Raw genomic sequence first — 14711 nt, 5'->3', positions numbered from 1 at the left:
TTGTAGATAAATATAACAAAACCAAGAATATACGTAGAAGTCACCAGTTTCCAAAGTGACAATAGAGCTACAGTGGTTCTAAGACTATGAGTGAAGAGAACATAGTATTCTGGGTAATGGCCATGGTGATAAAACAACTGAAAATATTTCCATTATTTATATCAGACAGTTTTTGGTTGAAAGGTAATAAAAATATGCTCATATATATTTAAACAAAATATAGTTTTCATACAGAATGAAGATAATTATTGTATCTGTTAAGTTTTTACATTTACCTGAAAGAATGCATCCTTTCTCTTTATAGGTATTCTCAGGAAAAGTGTTACATAATTTTCTGAGATTCTATCAAATAAGCAATCTTGATCTCTTTTGTCAGGCTTAAAGAAGACACATGCATGAAATTAGAGTCAATTACAATTTATATTAGAAAGTTATATGTATAATATATGTGATGTAACCTAGATTGTATATAATATATAAAAATATAGTCTATTTCTAAAGGATCGCTCAACTACTATAATGGAAGGGCCATTTGTTTTGAATGGCAGGTCTTTCATTTATTAGTTGTACCACATGGACGAGATTATATCCTAATTTCCAAGATGACAATCATATATATCTGTCATATCTTTTAAAAGTAGTAAAATTATACTAGGGAAAAGAGCATATTTTACATAACTTTATATTTCAAACACTGGCACAGTGTCTAGAACACAGAAAGCATGTACACATCTGCAGAATGAATGAAGATTCTTGGATAGTAGTTCTCATATGAGAGACAATCAACAACTCAATTACTTTGCATCACAATGCAAACTCTTTCTTTATCAGTAACCAGAGTAAAATTAAAGTGATTTAATAACAGTAACATCATAGTAAAATACCAATATAACAGCCTAGCTTTTTGCTCTATAATAATGAACAAAATAATTAGATCTAAATTCACTGTAAAAGTAAGTTGAGTTAGAGTGTCGAAGCTCACAACACGAGCTGTAAAAGCACAAATGTAAAGTGTAAAGAGCAAAACTGTCAAATTTAGTGGTAATAGGAAACAAACAAACAGGGATTTATAGATAGGATTTTAATTTATAGATAGGATAGATAGGATTTTAATCCTAAAATGAATTTCCAGATCACTGGGTTCTAGGAAAAAAATGGAAAACTAGGTCAACCAATATACTACAAGGATGTGTTGATATTAGAATAGAAACCTGCACTAGCTTTGAGATGGGGATGTGGTTATGCTTATGTATCGACTGGGCATGACAAAATATGGTTACCAAAAAAACTTGTAAAGATTAGATTTGACCAGGAAAAACCTCTTATCTCCTGAGATATCAATGTCTTCACCAAGCAAATGGCCCAGGTGATTCCTTCTCACAGGAGAGGTTCCAGCAAAATATCACATGACTCAACTGAGTCATCAAAGAAACCAAAAACTTTTACTTCATCCTTTGCCTTATAGAAGCTTTTCAGTTTTATAAGATCCCATTTATTAATTGTTGATTTCAGTGCCTGAGCTGTTAGTGTTCTCTTCAGGAAGTTGTCCCCTGTGCCAATGAGTTCAAGGCTATCCCCTACTTTCTCTTCTAATAGATTTAGTGTATCAGGTTTTATGTTGAAGTCTTTAATCCACTTGGATTTAAGATTTTTGCAAGGTCATAAAATGTATTCATTTGCATTTTTGTACATACAGACACCAGTTGGACCAGCACCATTTGTTGAAGAAGCTTTCTTTTTTGCATTTTTTTGTTTGTTTTGGCTTCTTTGTAAAAAATCAGGTGTGTGGGTTTATTTCTGGGTCTTCAATTTGATTCCATTGAACAATCTGTCTGTGTTAATGCCATACCATGTGGTTTTGATTACTATTGCTCTGTAGTACAGCCTGAAATCAGGGATGTCGGTTGATATCTTCAGAAGTTCTTTTATTGTACAGAATTGCTTTAGCTATCCTAGATCTTTTTTTTTCTATATGAAGTTGAAGGTTGCAATTTCAAGGTCTGTAAAGAATTGTGTTGGAATTTTGATGGGAATTGCATTTAATCTGTAGATTGCTTTTGGAAAGATGGCAGTTTTTAATGCGTTAATCCTACTAATTCATGAGCATGGGAGATATTTCCATTTTCTGATATCTTCTTCCATTTCTTGTCATACAGGTCTTTCACTTGCTTGGTAAGAGTTACACCAAGATATGTTATGGGTTTTGTGGCTATTGTGAAGGGTGTTGTTTCCCTAATTTCTTTCTCAGCCCATTTGTCTTTTGAATACAGGAGGGCTACTGATTTTCTTTTGAGTTGATTTTGTATCCAGCCACTGTGCTGGAGTTGTTCATCAGCTGTAGAAATTCTCAGGTAGAATGTTGGGAATCACTTATGTATCATTTGTGAATAGCAATACTTTGACTTCTTCCTTCCCAATTTGTTTCCTCTTGATCTCTTTTAGTTGTCTTATTGCTCTAGCTAGAACTTGAAGTATTATATTGAATAGATACAGATAGAACGGGCAGACTTGTCTTCTTGATTTTAGTGGAATTGCTTTAAGTTTCTCTCTGTTTAATTTGATGTTGGCTACTGGCTTGCTGTATGTTTTTTATTACATTTAGATATGTGTCTTGTATTCCTGATCTGTCCAAGACTTTGAACATGAGGGGATATTGGATTTTTTTTCAAAAGCTTTTTCAGCATCTATTGAGATAATCATATATATATTTTTTTCTTTCAGTTTGTTTATATGGTGGATTACATTGTTGGATTTGGTTGTTGAACCATCTCTGTATCTCTGGGATGAAACCTACTTGATCATGGTGGAAGATGTTTTTAGTGTGTTCTTGGATTTGGTTTGGGAGTATTTTATTTATTTATTATATATTTATTTATATGGGCTTTTGAAGTAAGGTCTAATGATTCTTTGGCTTTCCTCAGTGTCTGTTATGTCCTCCTTTTCATTTCTAATCTTGTTAATTTGGATGCTGTCTGTCTGCCTTTTAGCTAGTTTGGCTAAGCATTTCTCTATCTTGTTGATTTTCTCAAAGAACCAGCTCTTGGTTTTGTTGATTCCTTGTATTGTACTCTTTGTTTCCAATTTATTGATTTCATCCTTGAGTTTGATTATTTCCTGCCATCTACTCCTCTTGGGTGTTTTTGCTTATTTTTGCTCTAGAGCTTTTAGATGTGCTCTTAAATTGCTAGTATGAGATCGCTCCAATTTCTTTATGAAGGCACTTATTGCTATGAACTTCCCTTTTAGCATGGCTTTCATTGTGTCCCATAAGTTTGGATATGTTGTGCCTTCATTTTCATTGAATTGTAGAATGTCTTTAATTTCTTTATTTCCTCCCTGATTCAGTGGCCAATGAGTAGAATTGTTTAGTTTCCATGAGTGTGTAGACTTTCTGTTGATTCTGTTGTTGTTGAACTCCAGCTTTAACCCATGGTGGTCTGATATAATACAAGGTGTTATTTCAATTTTCTTGTATCTGTTGAGACTTGCTTTGTGACTGAGTATGTGGTCAATTTTGGAGAAGGTTCTGTGAGGTGCTGAGAAGAAGGCATATTCTTTTATGTTTGGATAAAATATTCAAAAGACAGAAGAACACAGAAACCTATTTCCAACAAAAGGACAGAAGAGCACAGAAACCCGTTTGCAACAAAAGGACAGAAGAACACATAAAAACATATTTCCAAAAAAAAGAACCAAAACAGAAGAGCACATAATAACCCGTTTCCAACAAAAAAACAGAAGAGCACATAAAAACCTGTTTTCAACGAAAAAACAGAAGAGCACATAAAAACCTGTTTCAACGAAAGGACAGGAGAGCACAGAAACCCGTTTGCAACGAAAGGACGAAAGAGCACATAGACCTGTTTCCAACGAAAGGAGAGAAGGGCATGTTTAACTAAAAGATAAATCAATATTAAATATTAAAAAGCATCGACAACCAATGACTATTAATTCCTGTTACTTTGATGTTGGTGGTGTTAGTATGTATATATTTGTATGTGGTTTCCTTCTATTGTTTTTGCTGGTATAGAATAATTTATTTCCTGAGTTTTCTTGATGTAGTTATTTTCCTTGCAATGGAGTTTTATTTCTAGTATTTTCTGTAGGGCTGGATTTGTGGAAAGATACTGTTTAAATTTGTTTTTCTCATTTTGGAATATCTTCTTTTCTCCATTAATGGTGATTGAGATTTTTTGCTGGGTATAGTAACCTAGGTTGGTATCTGTGTTCTTTTAGAGGCTGTAAGACATATGTTCAGGTCCTTTTAGCTTTTAAAGTGTCTGTTGAAAGTCGGGAATAATTATGATAGGTCTGCCATTGTAAGTTACATGACCTTTTTCCCTTGAAGCTTTTAATATTCTTTCTTTGTTCTGTAGATTTAATGTTTTGATTATTATGTGGTGGGAGGATTTTCTTTTCTGTTCCAATCTAATTGGTTTTCTGTTATGTTTCTTGTATATTTTATAGTCATCTCTCTCTGTAGGTTTGGAAATGTTTCTTACATGGTTTTGTTGAAAATATTTTCTGGTCCTTGGAGCTGAGATTCTTTACCTTCTTTTATACCTGTTATTCATAGATTAGGTCTTTCAGAGTATACCTGATTTCTTGGATGTTTTGTGTCAGGAATGTTCTAGCTGTAACATTTTCTTTGACTGATGTATCACTTTTTTTTTGTACCATCTACCCCTGAGATTCCCTTTCCCCTCTCTTGGTTCTGTTGGTCATGCTTATGTCTGTTGATCCTGTTCTTTTCCCTAGGTTTTCCATCTCCAGGTTTCCCTCAGATTGTGTTTTCTTTATTGTTTCTACTTCCATTTTCAGTTCTTGGACAGTTATATTAATTTCTTTTACCTGTTTGATGTATTTTCCTGTATTTCTTTAAGGGATTTAGTCCTTTCTTCTTTAAAGGCCTCTATCATCTTCATAAGATTGAATTTAAAGTCATTTTTTTGTGTTAAAATATCCTCGATTTACTGTGGTATGATAGGCAGCTTCTGGTGTTGTCATATTGCCCTGGCTCTTGCTTGTTTGTATTCTTATGCTGGCCTTTAGTCATCTGGTTGTCTCTGGTATTGGCAGGCCTCAGGTAATAGAGGCCAATTGTGGGCCAGAACATGGACCATCAGGGAGAAGGTGCTGTTTACCTCTGTTGGAAGTGTTTGAGGGGAACTGGCTGGCAGGGGTTGGGGCAGGGGTGATGTTTACCTGGTGGTCCTTGATTGTCCCAGGCCTCTGGAAATATAGGTATGGCTGTGGTCAGGGAGATGGAGTGGGCAGGAGGTAAGAGGTAGCTCACCACTGCTGTGCTTGCCTTGGGGCACACAGCAGCCAGAGGGATGACCTGCAGATGTCTCCCCTGTCTGTCCTGGGTGGCCATAGGCTATGGGGATTGAGGCTGAGCTGTGGGCCAGGAATGGGGTGTTCAGGGCACTGACAGTATTTCTTGATGACTTATGAAATGGGCTCAGTTTCTGAGATATAGCTATTCAAGAATTAAATTACAATACATACATAATTTATTCAAGAAAGTTACCATGTTTTAACTATATATACTCAACATTGTTGAAGAAGAGAACAGAAATTTACATAAGATGTAATGCTCTAAGCTATGTCTCTCATTAATATGGCTCAATCTAATATCTTCACAGATGATTATGTAGCAAAATGATTGCTTCATTTTTGTATGTGTTATGCACACTTGTTAAGAAAATCTAGTTTGCTGTTAGGTGTTAAGTCATCACTGTATTCATCAAATCAAGCTATTCAACTTATGCTAAATTATTTTTGCCTTACAGTGGTAAATCCTATGGGTCATGGTATATAATCCTTGTAACATGCTGCTGATTTTGACTTGATAGTAAATTTTGTTGTTTTTTTTTTGTACTCATATTTATTGTAAGAGATACTAGTCTGGAATATTTTGTTTCTGTAATTTTTTTTTTGAAGCTAGATTTGGTGTCATGGTAACACATTCTCAAGCTAGAAATTGATCTTTTCTCTCTAATATTTTAAAAGAGTTGTAATATTGATGCCCACTCTTTTTAAAATACTTGTGGAAATTACCAGTGAAGCTATCTGGGTCAGGGCTTTTGTTGTTGGAAAGTTTCAATTATTAATTCAACTTTCTTACTAAGTATAATCTATTGAAATTGTCTGTTTCTTTGTGATACAGTCTTGGAGACTGCATGATTTTAGGAATTTTTAAAAATGTTCTGTTCAGGTCATCCAATCTGTTAAAATATGTTTTTATAGCACCATGGTGGTTAATCTTCATTGTCAGCTTGATATGATTCAGAACCACATACAAGATTAGCTGGGCATATATCTAACTATGTCTGAGTAAATTAACTGACAGGAAAAGCCCATTTCAAACATGGGAAGCACCATCATATGGGCTGGGGTCCAGGGAACAAAGAGGAGAAAGGAGAAAGCCAATAAACCTCAGTAGCCTCTCAATGTTTCTCCATCAGGATGAGAACTGATCTGTCATGCCTTCCTCGCTATATGGACTCAGTCTTCTGAAACAATGAGAAAATAAAGTCTGAGTTTCAAGGTAAACATGTCAGGTAGTTTGGTTACAGTGATAAAACACTAATAATAATGCAATTATCTCTTTATTTCTGTATGAAATGGGAGTAATGCCCCTACTTTTGTTTCTGGTTTACATAGGTTCCAATATATTTTTGTTTAATTTTTTTCTCAAGGAGTTTTCTAATTTTTGTTGTATTTTGTTGACCCACTAGTAGTAGTTCAGGAATAATGTAAAATCACATATTAGCAATGTGCATGACAAATTATATACCCACTTGAAAAATAATTTAACATAATTTTGTTAAGGTCATTTTTTTTCTGCTCAACAGAACAGCCTTTTGTTCCATTACATGTATTGAAATAATTTCAGCATGGGCTGAGTCTCTTTGACAGGCCAACAAAAACTACAGTGTGCAGAACTGTGCTCAGAAGACACGCCTCTGTGCTAGAAACTAGGGGGATGGGCAGATGAAAATGATGAACCACATTTAGGTTTTGCTTCTGCCTTATTTACTCTCAGAATGACACAGGCATCTAATTCCTTCTGTTGACATGTTTGAAGACTTTGTCAGAGAAACACCTGGCTTCATTGATTTTTCTCTACTTTTGTTTTCTTTTACGTCTATTGACTTTCACTCTGATCATTGCTGTTTCCTTTTGATGGTATAAGACTTCTTTAAATACTGCCTCATTTACATCTCACAAATTTTAATTCATATTTTTATTTTCACTTGGTTCATGGTTTTCAATTTTTCTGTTAAATTCTGGTTTCACCTACAGTTACTGAGAAGTATATTATTTACTTTCTGATTTTTTGGAGACTTTCTATATATCTTATCACTTTATGTGAAAACATTTTTCCCATGCCTTTAATTATATAACTTTATTAGGATGTATTCCTAGTTCAGAACAGTTTATCTTGGTAAATGTGTTGTTGAGAAAAAGTAATTAGCTGTCAATGGGGGTAGAACAACAGGAAGCATTGGGATCAGAGCACAACCCTCATGAATGAGACACTCTTGTCATAAGAGTAGGCATGCCTCCTCCCTTGTACTTTCTTCTCTCCATTCTTCTGTCTCTCTCTCTCTCTCTCTCTCTCTCTCTCTCTTTTGTCATTCCACCTTCTCTCATAGGGTGACCCAGGAAGAAGGCCCCTAGACAATGGGGAGCCTCTTCAAGGCCTGTATCCCCGATGAGAATTGATACTCTCCCATCCCAACAATCCATCCATTGCTAATACTTCTTCAGTCAGGGATGGGACACTGTAAGCCCTCACCTGGAGAGGGTCTGTACATGCAGTCACCCTGGACCCTAGGCTTATATTTATCATCTTCTCTAAGTGAGTCAATAAATTTCTGCTCACTATAAATTGTCTAATTGTGGCATTAAGGTCTAGTAATATGAAATGTATAAAGGCAGAAGATATGCTTTATAAATTCTAGATCAGTTTTTTTGCCAGTGCTGTTCAAGTCTTCCATATCATTTCCAAATTTCCATGTACATTACAAATTATTGGCACTGAGGCATTAATATCTTGAACCATACCGATATAATGATTATATCTTCTTGAAGTGTTAATGAATTTTTATTAAATGTGTTTTGAAGAATTTCATTATTGAATAAAAATTCAGTACTCTTATTTTACATTAGACTGCTACTCTTTGTTCTTAGTAACATTAAATTTTTAAAAATCTACTTTATGATCTGTTAAAATATATTGATACTTTAAAGGTTATACATTTTTGTTATTGCTGAGTACTGTATGAGGATCTCATATATGCATATGTGTTTTGACCAAAACCATCCCTCATACTCTTCCACACTGCCCACACCACTACTCTACCCTCATAACTTCATGTACTCTTTTGTAAACCCACTAAGTCAAGTTAGTGCTGCCAGTATATGCATTTGGCCACCCACTGGACTGCGCATAGCATCTCAAATGTCCATCCTTAAAGAAAACCCATACTCTTCCTCCTCCACTATTGCCAGTAGCTCTTTAGCCAGGGGTGGGACTTTGTAAGCTTTTTCCCAGCCCATGCTGGATTTCCCCAGCTTAATTCTGTCCATGCAATCACACCTTTATGAGTTTATACGTGCATTTTTGGAAAACACTGTTTCGTGGCAGTCATCAATTACCTTTGGTCCTAGCAATCTTTTTACAACCTCTTCTGTGATATCACTGAGCCTTGAGGGGGTGGTGTATATTACAGATGGCCCCTTTAGGGCTGAGCATTCCAGAGTATCTTATTCTACACATGACCAACTATCAGTGTCTTTATTAATCACCACTGTTTTAGTTACCTTTTCCTTAACTGTGTTAAGACACCATGACCAAGGCAACTTATAAAAGAAACTGTTTAATTTGGTGATTACAGTTTTAGAGTGTTAGAGTCCGTGATCTTCATGGTAGGGAGCATGGCAGCAGGTAGTAGCTGAGAGCTCACCTATCGAAAAACAACCAGGAAGAAGAGAGAAACACTAGAAATGGCACCAGCTTTTTGAAATCTCAAAACAAAACAGCTTCTCCAACAAGGTCACAACTCCTACTCTTTCTCAAACAGTTCAATCAATTGGCAACCAAGTATCAAGCATATGAGCCTATGGGATCACTCCATTCAAAATAGAAAAGAAGCTTCTTTGATGAAAGTTGAAAGTTTCACTAATTTATGGATATAAAAATATGTACTGTCAAATACTTTAATACTATGTCTATTTAGCTGAATAATGGTATTAGGTTCTCTTCTAGGGTCTATGACATACCCAGGCATGGATATTTGGCCCACCTAATGATACCAGGCATGATTTTCATCTTGTGAGATGGGACAACTTTCTTCTATGATTTTTTGGAAATATTTGCTGTACCTTTGACATGGATTTCTTTTCCTCCTTCTATATGGTTTTCTATGGTCTATAATCTTTGTTCTTCTATGTTCCAGGGTACCTAAATGCCCATTGATGGGGTCTTTGAGCGATTTATTATTTTCTTTTGGTTGAGCGATCTAATTCCTTTGACCTGTCTTTAAGTCCTGATAGTCTCTCTTCCACTCAATTTATAGTTTTGGTGAAATGTTCCTCTGAGCTTATTAGACTTAATGAAATTTTCAAGTTTCATTTTGGTTTTGGTTTCCTTCAAGATGTCTCTCTTTATTGTGTTCTATTTTCATATCCTGCTCTGTTTTAGTTATTTCATTCAACTCTTTGCTTATGTTTTCTAGGATATCATTTTAGAATTTACTCATATCCCCTTTGATTTCCTTGAACATATCTAAAAGTGCTTTTTGAGTTCACTATCTTATGTGTTATCTAAGTTGTTTTCCTTAGGGAACATTACTATGTGGGCACTAATTTTTTGAAGAGACATATTGTGTTTGTTTTTCATATTGTTTGTGTTGATACTGCACATATGGAGTAGTGTTACTGGCTGTATGATTTGAATATCTGACCCATCTTTGTTAAGTGGGCATTTGGATTTATATTTGTTGTTACCTCAGCTTGGCTGATCTTTGGAATTGCTCAATGATGCTTGACTTTCAGTCTTGAAGATACAATGTTGATATGTAATTGGGGTATCAGAAATTATCCAAGCTCAACTTTAAAAAGTTGCATCTTGGTAAGAAGTTATTTTTGTAGAACACTTAGATAGGTTGGCTTGGGGTTACAGGGTGGGGTTAGATGGGGATGGGCAGTGAAACTTGTGGAGGGTGAGGAGGGTACTGTTCACAGTGCTTTGATGTGAACTGTGGTCCTGGAAGTAGGGTGGTGCCACCAGTGAAGGGCTTGCACTGTCTGGGCACTGTCCTCATAGGGCAGTGGCGTGGGGGTCACAGTGTAGGCCACCTTCTAGCTTTTTGCCTCATTCTGAGGAGGCAAGCTTTAAGGCAACATTAGGGTATTTATTTTACTAAAATTCTTCTAGTCAAACAGTGCTTCCTGTGCCACCAATTTCACTTATTTTTCCCCCTAGATTCACATTCTTACCTTTCTGAATCAAGTAAAGTGTCTCTGTCTATCTGACCATCAGGTTCTCTTCCAAATCCTCAATGTAGTAGACTTTCTGTTCAGGTTACAAACATATGATACCATGTAAAGCTACAACTTTATTATTCACTACAGTATTGGATGTCCCTTATCTTTTCTAATTGATGAATAACTGAGTTCTTTGAAATCCTTATTGTAATTTTAACTCCTCTGAAAGAAGAAAGTTTAAATTAGGATTTTTAGTTTGTGTGGAATGCTCAAACATTCATCTCTGTAAAAATTTGGTATTAACATTACTTCTACTGAAAAAGTAATTATGCTACAAATCAATGGTTTACATCGGTTTTTAAATGTCATTTACCTTGAATTTATGCAGAAACCACCACCAAAAGGAGTCATGCAAAAGAGCAATGGAGCAGTCTGAGAGAATATAGTTTCTCCAGATTTTAAAAAGGTTTTCCTATGGATAACAAATTGAAACATTTTACTAGACATAGTTATGCTTCATAGAGAGTATAATCAATTGTAACAAACTACCTGACAGATATTTAGCTAATACATATGAATAAAATTAACTGTTCCAGTAGTTACATTAAAAACTAAGAGTAAAATTAATATTTTTAAAATATTGTCCCATCAGCACGTAATTGATAAATTATTAAGTATTTTGCATTTTTAGGGTTAAAAACTTGAAAATGATAGAATGTATTTTGTACTTATAGTATCTCTTGATTTAAATATTAAATTGTCATCAGAAATACTATAGTAGTATTTTAGATTCATAAATATGTTTATAAAATAGATTCATAAAGCACATATTTGTAATTTTATTCCAAATATAACTATTTTTAATATTTGAATATTACTTTTTATATTTGTATATGAATCTATTAAAAGGAATTGATTTAAAATTTTAAGTTATCAGTCATACCAGCCATATTTTATTTGCTTAAAACTACACATGGCTATTACCTAATGCAAGGATTATGTAAACTAGACCAACCACACACACAAAAAAATGTAGGAATCAGATTGCATTTTTCACTTTTTAAAAAAAAATCTTAAGATAAGTATCCATTTAGTCATAGAATTTTAAGTCAGTAAATTCATGAATTTATCTAATCATTTTCCTGTAAAAGGAATCTCTCTGTCTCTATAGAAGCATTACTGTCAATTAAAAAAAAAAGCCTATTGACTATAGGAAAGATAGAATAGAATGTGGAACATTTTGCAGGAAGAAAGCATTCTGGGATAGAGCCAGAATGGTCATTTTTCCCAGTGATGATTAGTTTTAAATCAAGGTACAACCACTTTGGAAGTCAATCTGGTGCTTTCTCAGACAATTAGGAATAGTGCTAGCTCAAGACACAGCTATACCACTGCTAGGCATATATCCAAAATTTGCTCAAGTACACAACAAGGACATTTGCTCAACCATGTTTGTAGCAGTTTTATTTGTAACAGCCAGAACCTGGAAACAACCCAGATGTCCATCAACGGAGGAATGGATACAGAAATTGTGGCATTTTTACACAATGGAATACTACTCAACAATCAAAAACGAGGAAATCATGAAATTTGCAGGCAAATGGTGGGATCTAGAAAAGATCATTCTGAGTGAAGTATCCCAGAAGGAGAAAGACAAACATGGTATATACTCGCTTATATAGACCTATAAGTTATGATAAACATAATGAAATCTGTACATCTAAAGAAGATAAACAAGAAAGCAGACACGGGGTAAGATGATCAATCCTCACTTAGAAAGACAAAGGGGATGTGCATTGGACATAGAACAGGAGCCTACCGCAGAGGGCCTCTGAAAGACTCTACCTAGCAGTATATCAAAGCAGATACTAAGACTCATAACCAAACCTTCGGCAGAGTGCAGGGAATCATATGAAAGAAGGGGAGTTAGTATGACATGGAAAGGATAGGAGCTCCACAAGGACCAAATATATCTGGGCACAGGGGTCTTTTCTGAGACTGACATTCCACCAAGGAATGTATGGGTATAACCTAGAACCTCTGCTCAGATGTAGCCCATGGTAGCTCAGTAACCAATTGGTTTCCCATAGTAAGGGGAACAGGGACTCTTTCTGACAGGAACTCAATGGTAGGCTCTTTGGCCTCCCAACCCCCCAAGGGAGGAGCAGTCCTGCTAGGCCACAGAGGAGGACTTTGCAGCCAGTTCTGAAGATACCTGATAAAACAGGGTCAGATGAAAGGGGAGGAGGTCCTCCCCAATCAGTGGACTTGGAAAGGGGCATGGAGGAGATGAGGGAGGGAGAGTGGGATTGGGAGAGAATGAGGGAGTGGGATACAGCTGGTATACAGAGTTAATAAAATGTAACTAATAATAAAAAATAAAATAAAATTAAAAAAATCCTCTTTAGTAGTGATTGGAATAAGGCAGGCTTGGAAGAAGAAGAAGAGATTGAAAAATTAGATGCTGGATTAGAGGCCACAGAACAAATGTTAGAAGAACCTTTGAATCAAGATAGGGAACCTTCAGAGGAATCCAAACTAGAACTTAAAGTAACATCAAAAGAGGTAGTTCCGATAAGAAAAAAACACACAAAAGCTTGAGGAATTAGAATAGCAGCCCATAGGAATGGAACATATTGATTTAAGAATCCAGATTATACTTATTGATGCTGGCCTATAGCATATTATATAATAAACTATAGGTATCACTTTATAGAGTTTGAAGAATTTAATTATGTATAGATGTTAATGAATCATTCTATTGATGCATATTCAGAATTCCAATGGGCCTCTGCTTTAAATGCTGAAAAGGATAATTCTGAGATTACACATTTGTTAGAGATGGTGACTGTCTTGGAAATGCCTTTGCAGATTGGGGCTGATGGTGCTTTGGCATATGTATCCATTAAATACAACAGGTTTTTTGGACATTATGGCATAAAAATGTTACAGATATAACTCACAATCCTACAGATCAAGCAATTATGGAGATATCTGCCAATAATTTAAAAGAGGTGCTCATAGAACAGAATGGGGATAAGGAACATCCCAAGGATAAATTAAGTGGTACTTTGTTGACTTTGAATTTTTTCAGAGTTAATGAAACAGGTAACATAGCTTTTCAAAAGCACTAGAATTTAGAAAGGACTGATGAATTAGATCAACAGTGGGTTATGTTAGGTATGTGATACCCTCAGAATAGAAAAAGGAAAATATGTTGTGTTGTGGAGGAGATTTTGCATTTTTTTCCACAGGAGAAGAAAAGCTATGTATTCCATCCAAAGTGTTGAAAATTAGATTTGACAGAGGGCGATCCTCTGAAGATCTTGGTACATACAGGAAGAAGGAAATAAAAAAGACCAAGACAGGTAATGTATATGCTGTCACCTCTACTTGGGAATAGTTTTAAGACTGTCTAGATATAAATGTCTTTGCATAGCCAATATCTTATTGGCTACAGAGTGCTTGAGAATCATTATTACGTGCCATTTTTTTATATGGCATGAATGGAGATTTATATTGCAGTTTGGTTATACAGTCTAAACAAGCTTATAAAAGAAAGACAGATGTCTTTCACCTCCTCAAATAAAGAGCACAGAATCATCTTTAACTGATATGTGCACATCCAATGCATATGTAATTGCATAACTGTATATTACTTGTGAGAGCTTATATGTTTACAGAACAAAAGGACCAAACACCAGGAATTTGGAGTAGATCATAAAGATTTATTCTGAAGAATGCTGAGTTGCTGACACATGTATTTCAGCATCCAGCTTGATCCAGCCTCAGATTGCTTTAGCTGTTGTTTCATCAGAGCTTGCTTCCAGGACAGCTTCAAAGAAAGCTCCTGATTCCAACTGCTCTAGCCTTTCAGACTGTTCCAAACAGGATTTCATTTTAAGCCTGCATTTTCACAGTATTTAGAGACTGGACAACAAATGTTACAGCTAGCTTTCTTAACCATTTTCCCCCTATTTCTGGGTCTCTCCAAAAGGAATAATATGCCCCATATCAGCAGAAAGCAATTCTAAGAGAGTGACATGCCATTCCGTTAAGGTGGGGTGAGTAAGTTTTGGTCATTTCATTGCATGATGAACGCTTACATAAGTATAGATTTAGTATATTGATACAAATATAAGGTTTGTATTGCTTTATTGTATATTGATACAAATTAAAAGGTATCTTGATATACATAGAGTATGTATGTT

The 14711-nt window shown here is 35.2% G+C and overlaps 1 protein-coding gene across 1 annotated transcript in view; it reads right to left on the bottom strand.

Moving 5' to 3' along the window:
- Positions 1-14711, bottom strand: part of Fam227b (family with sequence similarity 227 member B) — a 184372-nt gene that overhangs the window by 133562 nt on the left and 36099 nt on the right. Inside the window, exons 7-8 of the mRNA XM_060372159.1 lie at positions 10874-10972; positions 276-377 (exon numbers count right to left, since the gene is read on the bottom strand). Coding sequence (XP_060228142.1) covers positions 276-377; positions 10874-10972 — 201 coding nt within the window. The remainder of the gene's footprint in view (positions 1-275; positions 378-10873; positions 10973-14711) is intronic.

This window comes from Meriones unguiculatus, chromosome 18, assembly GCF_030254825.1.
Source record: "Meriones unguiculatus strain TT.TT164.6M chromosome 18, Bangor_MerUng_6.1, whole genome shotgun sequence".
Lineage (NCBI taxonomy): Eukaryota > Metazoa > Chordata > Mammalia > Rodentia > Muridae > Meriones > Meriones unguiculatus.
The sequence above is the reverse complement of the archived record's forward strand: the minus strand, read 5'-3'. Positions and strand labels throughout refer to the sequence as shown.